This window comes from Telopea speciosissima, chromosome 3, assembly GCF_018873765.1.
Source record: "Telopea speciosissima isolate NSW1024214 ecotype Mountain lineage chromosome 3, Tspe_v1, whole genome shotgun sequence".
Taxonomy (NCBI): domain Eukaryota; kingdom Viridiplantae; phylum Streptophyta; class Magnoliopsida; order Proteales; family Proteaceae; genus Telopea; species Telopea speciosissima.
Genome location: NC_057918.1, coordinates 20797592 through 20810311, shown reverse-complemented (window position 1 = coordinate 20810311; position 12720 = coordinate 20797592). Strand labels below are relative to the sequence as shown.

Sequence of the window (12720 nt, the reverse complement as noted above, 5' to 3'; positions counted from 1 at the left end):
GAATCGGAAATAGAATCGGTTATTGACGATTCTGATCCGATTCCAATCGAAAACGATTGAAATAGGTGCTCAAGAACCCTAGAATCGGTTCTCAGATTCAAAAACAGGGGATTTTAAGGTTATTGGGTGTGAATTGGCACAGTTGAATCGGGAGAAATCGAGATACCGATACGTATCGTCCGATTCACAGATCCGATTCTTAAAACCCTGGTACTTCCTTGTGAGGACACGGAAGGTGCGCAACAAGTCGCCAGAATATCAGATCCTTATATTCTCCTGTAACGGACATTCAATGTCTCACGTCTTCTGAATCTAACATTTTCCGGCGATTTTGAACCCAACGTTTTTCTGCGATTTCGATAAGTTCAGGGGTTGAGAGAGAGAGATGAGCCACGGTCATGGCAGCATCAGCCACCCATTGGAAGTGGTGGGAACGGTCATGGAGGTGGCAGATGTCACCTGGAGCGCACTTGAGCATTACCGCCATCACCGCCATCACGACGATCACTCTGCTGCTGACGACCTAAAGTGTCCATCATCAGAGAATGGCGAATTGGCTTCTCTCTGCTCCGAGAATGAACGCCTCCGAGGCTTACTTGAACAGAACATCAGCCTTCTCCAAGAGATTTCCAAATCCCCTTCTCTATTGAAAGATTGCCCTCCCGATGTACGTACAATCTGGCTCTTTGGAATTGTTCTCTTGCTAGCTAGGGTTTTCAATTATCTTTAGTTGAATTAGAAATTTTTTTGCTTTTGCATCTTTTCCAGTTGATTTTTTTTTTCATGATTTGTTTGGCTTGATAGAAGAATTTCAGAACAATTAGATGATTATCTGTAATTTTCGTTGCACTTAATCAAATTGTTCCTTTTGAGGAACTAATTTTAAATCATACTGTCTTATTTTAATTATAGATTGTCATCTGTGATGTTTGTTTATTTTTATTTTTTTTAATATATAAAATCCCAAGATATTAGATTTGTGACATCCAAACTGTAGATATAGATTTGAATTATTTTTAGTTTGAAGTATAAAATTGTAGCTTTTGTTTTGTTTTGTTTTTCCCCTTTGTTGGATTTTTTATGATTTGTTTCTTTTGTCAGAATAATATCAGTACAGTTAGAATGATTAATTGGAGCAAATAAAACTGGCATCCAAACTGTATATAAAATAAGGAATGATCATATTAGAGCTGATTTAGGAGTAGCTCCAACACATGATAAGATGTGAGAATGTCGTTTGAGGTGGCATAGATATGTGCAACAGAGTTCTTTAGATGCTCCAGTACAGAGGAGTAATTTAATTCAGATTGAAGGAGCTAAAAGAGCCAGGGGTAGACCTAAAATGGCTCTAGGAGATGTGGGGAGGAAAGACATGCATAGCTTAGGCATTGTTACATGTATGACTTTGAATAGAGCTGATTGGGGGGTAAGGTTCCATTCAGTTAGGATAGGGCTGAGTTGAGCTGAGTTGAGATAGATGGTCATTTATTATAAGTTGCAGGAGGTTTATTCAAGTCATATTTGACTCTACGTAGAGATTTGGATGGCTTGTGTTTGGTGGGCTAGAGTGCCTCAAAGAGTAGAGATTCTTTTGTTGACAGCAGCCCTTCATAAAGTCATTGCTTTTGAATTCCTGAAAGGAAGGAGATTAGACTTGCTGATAGATGTTCTCTGTGTTATAGAGGAAGAAGATTAAAGCGCCTCCTTTGTTTGTCCAGTGGCATGTGTGGTAATGTGGTATTAGCCTACTACATTGAGCTGTTTGGAGTGAGTTGGTTTTTTTCTAATCTGTCAGTTGCTTAATTCCCATGGATAGGTAGGTAGTAAGATCCTCTGAAGGAACTTTGTTTCAGACATTGATTTTGTTCAAATGATTATTGATTTCAGATGTCAATTTGGTTGAAACTATGTATTCAACCTTGACTGTTGCAAGATGTAATTTTTTTTTAATGTTGTAGACATAGAGATATCAACATGTTTGTAAATTTGTGCTCAATTCAGATTTTGAACAAAATCCTTTTGGTGGCAATTTAGATAAATTTTTTTTTGGGGGTGGGGGTGGGGGGAGGAGGGGAGGGGGGGAAGAATCCGTAGTGGGTTGTTTGTCTGGTTTTATATCTCTGTTCCTCCCAAGTAAGGAGACCTGATGGTTTCTTGGCATCTGTTCTTTTTCCTCCATAGAATAGTTCCTCCAAGGCTTTTACTCTTGGAATGTTAATAATTTATGCAGTTGCAAGCTCGAATAAAACTGGGAAGCTAAAATGCATGTGGGCATCTTTTGTTAATTTTCAGCTGTACAAACGTCTTGTAGCTACTGTGGATTCTAAAAAGTTCTTGAGCAAACTTGAGTCACTCCATCAAGAATCATTGGATGTGGCTAGCAACAATTTTCCTTTCAAAGAAGTCACAGGTGATCTGGTTTCCTCTATATGTTATTGTTAATTATATTTGCAGCTTTAGTGTTGCTAGTTTCAAACTTTTGTTTAATTTCAGCTATCCAGATTTTTTTTTGATATAGTTTTGTTCACTAAATATTCTTTGTATTGGTTTTCATTCTTGAATTAGGTGCTGATTTGCAAACAGTGGAAGTTCTGGTTAGTCTTGATCGTGAAGAACCCAGTTGGTGGGTGTGGGTCTCAGATGAAAAAATTAGTGAAGAGTTGAGTGGATTAGATGATGAAAATTACGTGATTGTTGGTGAGGAACATGTGGTGGAGGGAGTTGCAAATTTCATGGCCAGATGCATTCTCTCCAACCCAAAAGCTAAGGTATAGAAGGTACCAAAATCTTTTGTGATGTCTTTGCTTTTAATGACAATGTCTAACGTAGATTTTCCACTCCACTATGCAGAAATTATCACCAGAGGAACTGCAGAAAAGTAAGTTTGTAATTGAATCCTTAAATCCAAAGATGCTACTTATTTTGGGCGCTCATGATTAAATGAACTTCTGTTTGTCAAGCAAATATTAGATGTGACTCCTTTAAGTTGGCGTTATATCTGAAATGGATATTATTGAATTAGCCCCCCACCCCCTTTTCTTTGGTGAAATATATGTACGAGTTCTGGTCGTCCCATCCATTTATAAGAATGTTTTGGTAGTCCGATATAACAGGTACTTTTTTTTTTGGTGTTCTTTGAGCATTATATTGGATGCAGTAACATTGGATTGGCTAAATAAATATGAGAGGCTTAGGAAGCCAATTCCTAAGAAATACTGGCCATCCAAGTCTGGTGATTCGTAGCTAATAGTAGATAAGTTTTCTCTAATTCTCAGGGTCTTTTTATAATTTTCTATTTTAAATATTGGTTTTTTATAATTTTCTATTTTAAATATATTAAAAACTAGCTGTTAAAGCTGTGGAGCCCATTCTGGTTGTGGGTTTAGTATAGAAGAGTACTTTAAGATATCGGAAACTGTTGTACATACCAGTTTAGCCTGCACGCTCTCACAGGGATTTTTTTTGTTGCACTTTTTTTTTTCCTTTTTTCTTTTGTTCTCCACCTCCCTGATCCATTCTGACAGAAATGCCTACACACTCCTCTCATTTGTGTGCTTCAGAAGCATATTCTACACTGGTGGCATGGCAATCCCCCTCCCTTAAGTTAGATAGGAAGCTTTATTTAATTATTAGTTGTAAATACTTTTTAGGAAGTTGAAGCCAAGAGGGATTCTATTTTCTGTTTTCTATCAAAGGCTGTAAACAGATCCAATTGATAGTTAATGAAAAGATTTATTTAATTTGAAAAGCTGAGAGTGTGAAACTCTTCTCTCTCCCCCATTCTTTCCCATGGACCTCTATTCTCTTTCTCCGTCTTCTCTGCAGAACGCACCCCTGTTTCTCCCTGTTGTCGATCTGTTTTCTCCCTAGGGCAGCAGCTAGGTTGTCTTCTGCTTCTCTCTCTCTCTCTCTCCAGCAAAGGTTGGTTCTTCTTTTCAGTTGGCTATTCTAGTGCTGGAAACCAGATCTGAATCATTCTTGCAGGTCAGTAGCAGTTCTGTATACTGGCAACTAATCTCCTGACCTGTCATTGCTTCTGAAACTATATTATCAGTTGTTTATATATATATATATATATATATATATATATATATATATATATATATATATATGTATTCAGGTCCCTCGCTCTCTCGCTCTCTCGCTCTCTCGTGCTAACGGTCATTTTGCTCCGAAATTCCCTAGCGAGTCCAGGGTACCGGTGAGCTCCTCGCTCACTCCGACGGCCTCATCGCTCCATCAGTGAGCCATTTCCCAGGCTTACAAGGTCTGGTTATCTGGTGAAACTCAAGGACAATACACCCAGACCAGGTAAGTATCACAGCACTCTTACCCCTGGTTTTCTCTACCTCCTCCCACAAATCTCTCTCTAACCTGTGATTACACCTGCTCCAAACCCTCGATTACACTTGCTACCTCTTTCCTACCCATGATTCCTCTCCAAATCCACGATCCCTCTCCACAGCCTAGCCCAAACCGATTCTACCCCACAACCTCGCCGTAGACTACATCACCTCTAAACCCTTCGACTTACCTCTCCAATCTCGAGTCTCCCATACGTCTGATAACACCTACACCATTATGTCTTAACCTTGATCTGTCTCAACCCAACACTCAATTATCGCCACCAAACCTAAGCACCACCTCTCCATTTTAGTTTTTATCTCTCACAAGGCTTGTCCTTGAGCTCGGTATTTTCCTTCTAGTTTCCTCAACTTTGATTCCTTCAATCAGATTATCTCTTTGATTTCTCCTACCTCACACCCAAGCGCACCTCCCGGATTATTCCACAGCCATCCATAGCTCCTGAGGATCCCTCTTTCTCCTCCACCACTCACTTAAACGTGATTTCTTGATTTCTCAATTTCCACAGTGTTCCTCCCAAGCCCTGATTTCTTCTCTCAGCCACTAGCTATATCGACAGCGTTTTTCTCGACCCACGATTTCCTCTGAATTCGCTACAATACACTACTACGCTGTAGTGTTTAGTCCGAAATTTAAATTGTGGCTTGCCTTTCCGAAACTGGTAAACCATTTTCTACTCTATACTGGGTAGCGAACTCGATACATGTTGGCCTCATACTGTGAAGGGTCTTTGTTACTTTACCCTGTTTTGCTATATATTACCTTGCTCTGATATATATTGTCTTATTACATTGTGGCTTATACTATTACCCTGTTCTAGTACATATTCTGCTGTACATTATTTTTACATTGTTGCTATATAATATTCTTTCTATTGTTGCCTCTAATTCCATCAATGTGCTTTATATTAGTCTAACATCCTGGCTGTTGTTTACTGTTTATTGGTTCTATTACCCTGTTCTATTACCTATTTTATTATACATTGTTTTTACATTGTTGCCATATACTATTCTTTCCATTGTTGCTTCTAAATCCCCACCCTGATTGTTGATTATTGCTTACCCCTCATATTTGTTTTTATTTTATTTTATTTTATTTTTAATTTTTATTTTCTTGGGCTTATGTCGTGCTTATCTTCACTTTGCTCGGATTTAAAATTTTACCCTATAAATCATATTTCTTTTTAAATTACACCTTTATATTATATAGTCGTTATCTTATACTAGTGCGTCAGGTAGGCAGCCGGCACTATATTCTATACTACCAATCCCTTTTGCATGGATCCTACTATCTTTTGATTATCCCTTATCTTGTTTTATATCATGTCTTCAAGTACTAATCATGTTCATAAGCGTAGGATTAGATTTGCATCCTGGAACATCGGATCTTTGACGGGTAAGAATATGGAGTTGATTGATGCTATGCGAAGAAGAAGAATTAATGTGGCATGCATTCAAGAAACTAGATGGAAGGGTCACAAAGCGAAGGCATTAGATGATTCAAACTATGGTCCTTGAGTGGGCATAGTTGTGGACAAAGACCTTAAGAACGAAGTAGTGGATGTTAAAAGATTAGGGGATAGGATCATATCTATCAAGCTGGTGCTAGACAACGAGGTTATCAACATTGCTAGCGCGTACGCACCCCAAGCAGGTTTGGATGAGAGTGTTAAAATACAATTCTGGGAGCACATGGATGGATTAGTACAGGGTTTTGGTTCAGGAGAAAAAATTATTATTGGAGGGGATCTTAACGGACATGTGGGCAGGGATCGTAGAGGCTTTGAAAAGGTTCACGGAGGATACGGAGTTGGAGAGAGGAATGAAGAGGGGATATCAGTGTTAGACTTTGCGATAGCGTTTGACCTGTGCATTGCAAATACCCTTTTTAAAAAGAGAGATGAACATTTAATTACCTACAAGAGTGGGCACCATGTAAGCCAAATAGATTTTTTCCTAACAAGAAGGTCTGGCAGACCTTTATGTAAGGACTGTAAGATTATACCAGGAGAGAGCTTAACCGCCCAACATCGACTGATGGTCTTAGATATGTACCTCAGTATGGGACAACGTAAGAAGGCAAAACAAGTTTGCCCTAAGATAAGATTGGGGCGACTCCAAGGAGTTTTCTTAGAGTCATTTTCCGATAAAGTAGCTCTACAAGGAAAGTGGGATTTTGAGAGAGATACCAATGAGATGTGGACTGAGATGACGACTTGTATTAAGAAGGTTGCTAAAGAAGTCCTAGGGATTTCAAAAGGTATGTGTGTGACCCCTAAAGAGACTTGGTGGTGGGATGATGAAGTTCAAGCAGCCATTAAGACTAAGAAAGCTCATTTTAAGACTTGGCAAAGGACTAATGAGGCAGATGATAAGATGAGATATTATGCAACCAAAAAAGAAGCTCGGAAAACTGTGGGGAAAGCAAGAGCAAAAAAATATGATGACCTCTATAAAAAACTTAATACAAAGGAAGGGGAAAATACAATTTATCGGATAGCCAAAGTAAGAGAAAGGAAGAGCAGAGATTTGGATCATGTTAGATGCATTAAAAGTGAGGAAGGTCGAGTATTAATACGAGATGAGGACATTATGGAGAGATGGGGTGAATATTTTTACAACCTACTTAATGGAGCTATCTTCCGATAGGATGGATTTAAAAGTGGAGAGGATTAGTCTTGAAGCCAACACACGTCATGAACATCTACAACGAGTTGGTGAGGCTGAAGTTAAAGAGGCCCTGCGGAAGATGAAGGTTGGGAAATCACCGGGACCGGATGAGATCCCAATTGAAGTGTGGAAGAGCTTAGGAGCATGGGGGATATCTTGGCTAACCAAGTTGTTTAACAAGATTTTGAGTACAAAGAAAATGCCAGATGAGTAGAGGAGAAACATTGTAGTCCCAATTTATAAGAATAAAGGTGATATCCAGAACTGCAATAACTATAGGGGCATAAAACTAATGAGTCATACCATGAAACTTTGGGAAAAAATCATTGAAGTTCACTTAAGAAGAAAAACTGTTATATCGAAGAACCAATTTGGTTTTATGCCAGGGAGATCCATGACAGAAGCTATTTACCTTTTAAGGAGACTTATGGAAATATTTAGAGCTTACAAAAAGGAACCTCCATATGATCTTTATTGACTTAGAAAAGGCCTATGATAAAGTCCCTAGAGAGCTCATTTAGGAGCTCAAGTAACTATGTGGACATAATCAAGGACATGCATGAGGGCGTGATGACGAGTGTCAAAACTGCAGAGGGCCAAAGTAGTGAATTCCCTATAACAATTGGGTTACATTAAGGATCAGCTCTAAGCCCCTATTTGTTTGCACTCATAATGGATGATTTAACCAGACACATTCAAGATGAGGTCCCTTGGTGTATGCTTTTTGCTGATGATATTGTTTTGATGGATGAGACAGTGGAAGGGATTAATGCAAAGCTAGAGTTATGGAGATCAAACTTGGAATCGCAAGGCTTTAAGTTAAGCAGAACAAAGACAGAGTATTTGATGTGTAACTTCAGTCAAACTAGGAGAGGTGATGAAGTAGTGAAACTTGAGGAGTGAGTGCTACCACAAAGTGAATGCTTTAGATACTTGGGGTCAACCATTAACAAAGAGGGTGATATAGAGGATGATGTTTCCCACAAAATTAAAGTAGGATGGATGAAGTGGAGAGGTGCATCGGGAGTGTTATGTGACAAACGCAGGCCTATTAAGCTTAAAGGAAAATTCTATAGGACAGTTATAAGACCAGCCATGACTTATGGAGCGGAATGTTGGGCAGTTAGGAAGAGTAATATAGATAAGATGAGTGTAGCAGAGATGAGGATGTTGAGGAGGATGTGTGGCAAGACCAGGAGAGATAGAGTAATGAATGATTGTATTAGAAACAAATTGGGAGTTGCACCAATCCAGGACAAGATTCGTGAGAGCCGCTTGAGGTGGTATGGTCATGTCCAACGGAGACCTATGGATGCACCGGTAAGGAAGAGTGACCAGATTCAGTTTGACGGAGCTAAAAGAGGTAGGGGCAGGCCTAAGATGACTATTGGAGAAGTGGTAAGAAAGGATATGCTTGCGGTAGGGCTCAATCCTAGTATGACCGTAGATAGAGTTGTTTGGAGGACTAGACCCGTGTAGCCGACCCCTCGTAGGGGAATGTTCTTGGGATGCTGTTTTGACCTTTTTTTTTCCTTTACATATTTTCTATTCTTCTCTCTTTTACTTCTTGTACTTCTTATTACTTCTCTTATTTCTTTTACTATCATAGCCTCTTCGGATCCATGTAGCCGACCCCATTTAGTTGGGATAAGGTTATGGTTGTTGTTGTTGTTTTTGTATATATATATGTAATCAATATCTGATTTAAGATTAACTAGTTTCAGCTTCTATATTCTGGTCGATAGTCGGAACTACTTTATTGTTTTAGCTCCTATTCTCATCTATTTTATTCTGTTTTGTTCTCATTACAGCCTTTTCAAACCAGTACCTATTCGTGTATATATCTGTGGGCCTTTGAGCAGATTGGAATCCAATATTCTCTAATTGAGAACTTTTGGATGCCAGACTACATTATATTGTTATCAGTGCTAGGTTCAGACCTTCTATTCTATACCTGTTACTCTTCTCCTCCATCTCTTTCTTTATACTCTGATTCTTTTTCACTTTCTTAGATCTGATTACATTCTTATCGGTTAAACCTGAGGTTAGATCTTTTTCTTTTTTAGGTTTTGATATTGTGATATCATATTCTTTCCATAACTTAATTATATGGCCACATCGCTGTACCCAGCAGCCAAATTCTGCTTCAGCCTAGTGGCCCCTCCAGAATTTAGCACCTTATTACAATACCTACACCGTGACTTTTTCTTATTGTTTCCTATTGGTTCTCCATGCATCCAGGCTATATCTCCACCTCCATTCTCAGCCATTGTGCTGTTGCTTTCTTACTTTTTACATTGTTACATAAAAATATTAGCTACTCGACGTCATTTCAAACTCCTAAAACAATCATATAGCTATTTCCTATTTTCCCCCTAACTCTTATATTTTTCTCTTAATTTCAGTTTGAGATACAACAATGCTTTCATCAATTTTAAAGGAATTACAAACCAAAACAGACAATTTCCCCCTATTTTTCTGAAATTTATGTATTTTTTTAAAATAATGTTAAAATTTCAGAAATTAAAATAATTAAGTTTTGGACAGAGAAAAAAAAGACTCAGTGAGGCTGTAGATCGGCCAATGGTGTCCAACATATAGAAAAATGGCCTCTGTCATCTTCTTCTTGATACGGTTGAAGGCTTTGTTAGCTGCAGGTGTCCACTTGAACTTGCCCTTGCTGGTTTTCATACACTTTGTAATAGGGGCCATGGTAGGATGGTACTGCTGAAGTTCTGAATGAACTTGCGATAAAAAGAAGTAAGGCCATGGAAAATCCTGGCTTCTATTAGTGTTTTAGGTTCTGGTCTGTCCATAATACTCTGAACTTTCTCCGGATCCGTCTCCACTCCAGTAGATGATACAATAAACCCAAGAAATATAACTATGGGTAGCAGAAAAGAACATTTATTTAACTTGATGTAGAGCTTCTCTCTCCATAGAACTCACATTACTTGCCTTTGATGGTCTAAGTGATCTTCCTTTGCTTTGCTGTACACCAAAATATCGTCTAAATACACAACTACAAATCTACCAGTGAAGGGTTTAAGTACCTGCGTCATGATTCTCATGAAAGTATCAGGAGCATTAGTGAGACTGAAAGGCATAATTATAAGCCATCTGTTGTCTTGAAGGCAGTCCTCCATTCATCTCCAGGCCGGATCCGCATCTTGTGATAACCACTCTTCAAATCGATCTTTGAAAAGACCGTAACACCTGCTAACATATCCAGCATATCGTCAAGTCTAGGAATACGGAACTGGTACTTGACTTGATCTTGTTGATGTCTTTGCTGTCCACACACGTGCCACCACCCATCCTTTTTTGAGGGTGAGGAGTGTTGGTACAGCACATGGACTCATGCTTTCCTGGATGAAGCTGTTCTTCAGTAGGTCTTCCACATGCCTTTTCAACTCTGTATGCTCAGCTGGGCTAAGTCTGTAGGCTTGTGAGTTGGGTATCACCGACCTCGGCACCAAGTCAATGGCATGCTGGATGTCTCACATAGGTGGCAATGCATCTGGTAAATCCTCTGGCACCAAATCAGCAAAGTCCGTCAATGAGTCCTGAATTGGCACGAGAAATTTAGCGTCTTGTCACTGCCATGTGACGAGTGCCAAAATCAGCCCTACCCTACCCTACCCTACCACACCTGTGGATACCCAAGTATGAGTATCCAGTATCCACCCCACAATTCTCATTGGGGGGGGGGGGGGTCTTCGGGAATGGAAATTTGAATTGTTATTTGGAGTGGCTGTGCTGTGCCCACGAAATTTCAGCTGTTTTATTTACTTATTTATTTTTGGCAGTACAGATTGTTTATACACATCAAGCTAAGATCAATGTCTACTTGATGCATGTTCTCTGTTTTATGATTTCTTATTCCATCATTGTGATAGTGGTTAAGGTGTTGAGGTTGGCATCTGTTGCTTAACTGTGTCATTAAAATCATCAGTTATGTTATACTCACCTTTTGAAATTTGCTTGCAGCTATAGCAAAAGCCTTGGGTGGCATTAACAAATGGGAGAAGATGCTAAACGTTTGGCATGCTGGGAAGATGTTTTATGCTTTATCAACTTGGGGACTTGCTCTGTCTGGGTAAAGTTTTTTCTTTTATTTTTTTTGTGGCATTCCATTAAAAACCTTACTGTATGTTATCGACAGATCACACACATGTATACACTGGAACAAGGAAAACCAGAACAACCATCTCCCAAGTAATACAAAATTATGAGGGTGGGCCTTGGTGCAACGGTAAGGTTGCTCCATTGTGACCAAGAGGTCATAGGCTCGAGTCTGGAAACAGCCTCTCTGCGAAAACAGGGGTAAGGCTGCATACATTGTGACCCTTCCCAGACCCTGCAGTGGCGGGAGCCTTGTGTACTGGGTACGCCTTTTTTATTCCTAGGGGTGTTTATGCAGATAACCTTTGGAGTAGAAACTAAGACATAGGTGTTAACATATGTTTTAAGTTCTTAATGTATTGATCCCGTTGTGCAATACGAATAGTTCTGGATTGCACTTGAAACACTAAAAGTCAATGTTGGTAATCATTACCTTATTACATGGATACACACTTGAAGGAAGATGACATAGTTGGAAGATGACCCAATGGCATGACTTGTCACCAACTAAGAAGTTGTAACCTTATTTTAATTGCCCCTTGTCTAATTCCCAAAAATTATTTAATGTAGGGGTAAAAAAGGATTTTCAAAAAGTTGAAAGTTATTTAATGTAGTATTCAATGCTGTTTTTATGTTATACTGCTGAAAGGGCAAAAAAGTAAGGTTACCAACAAGATTTTCTCTCTCTCTCTCTCTCTCTCTCTCTCTCTATATATATATATATATATATATACATTGTATGGTTAGAATGCTTTTATGTCAGTATATCTGAATGGTTGGTTTACTTTAATGTATTAAATGTGACATATTTATTAGTACAAAATTTAAGGTTTTAAAAAAAATAGAAGTGGATTATAAATATGATGTTATTGATCTCTTTGACCACAAAATTGGTGCCATGTATCTACGTTTGGTTTGTTTTGTCATTTATATGCATTTGGTATTGGCTTAGCATACTGCACCTGTATATATCATAGGATCAAACTTGGTCCTGTAAATAAATAACTAACAATGGATCAAGTAAGTAGTGTTGTATCTTCAAAGAAATATTTAAGAGAGGACATTGGACAGCTTCTATCTTTTGGTAAATGACCAGTCTTTAGGATTCTCATGACTCCTAATTTCTTTGCATGAATTTTGGATTACAGGTTGTACAGACATCGTGCTATATTGAAAGCAGCTGCTAAGGGTGTCACAGCAACTAGCAAAATTGTTCTTAGGGCTCTCTGAGCATAGGATGATTTCTATCAGCAATTGTATGAAAAGAAGTAGAACCTGTAAATAAATTATTGATATTTCCTTGTGTTGGGTTTCATGTACAGGTGATGTTCCTTGTAAATGATGATGGCTTTTGCATTCTGAAATATCAATTAGCTGTGACCACCATTCTCTGGTTTGAAAGTTTGTAATTACTTATTTCTGCAACTCGAATATGAGAGCAAAACTATCGTTTCATTGGGAATCGATTCATCACACACTGATGTTTACTGTAATTAATGGTGGAAAAAATTGTTGGTGTTTGCAGATTTCAAATTGAAGAGCTGAAGAACTCAAATATTTC

The 12720-nt window shown here is 38.6% G+C and overlaps 1 protein-coding gene across 1 annotated transcript; it reads left to right on the top strand.

Annotated features, from left to right (window-relative positions):
* Window positions 1–214: 214 nt before the first annotated feature.
* LOC122655796 lies at window positions 215–12517 on the top strand. Its single transcript, XM_043850135.1, has 7 exons — window positions 215–243; window positions 358–667; window positions 2293–2410; window positions 2566–2768; window positions 2851–2878; window positions 11025–11133; window positions 12308–12517. The coding sequence occupies exons 2-7, from the start codon at window positions 386–388 to the stop codon at window positions 12387–12389; spliced, it is 822 nt and encodes a 273-aa protein (XP_043706070.1). The 5' UTR covers window positions 215–243; window positions 358–385; the 3' UTR covers window positions 12390–12517.
* The last annotated feature ends 203 nt before the right edge of the window (window positions 12518–12720 follow it).

What these genes read in the sequence shown, in the direction of transcription:
- LOC122655796 (XM_043850135.1), top strand. Translation starts at nt 386, where the DNA reads ATGAGCCACGGTCATGGCAGCATCAGCCACCCATTGGAAGTGGTGGGA. An exon ending in TCCTTTCAAAGAAGTCACAG is followed by an intron (nt 2,411 to 2,565) that starts GTGATCTGGTTT and finishes TTCTTGAATTAG; the next exon opens with GTGCTGATTTGCAAACAGTG. An exon ending in TGGGGACTTGCTCTGTCTGG is followed by an intron (nt 11,134 to 12,307) that starts GTAAAGTTTTTT and finishes TTTGGATTACAG; the next exon opens with GTTGTACAGACATCGTGCTA.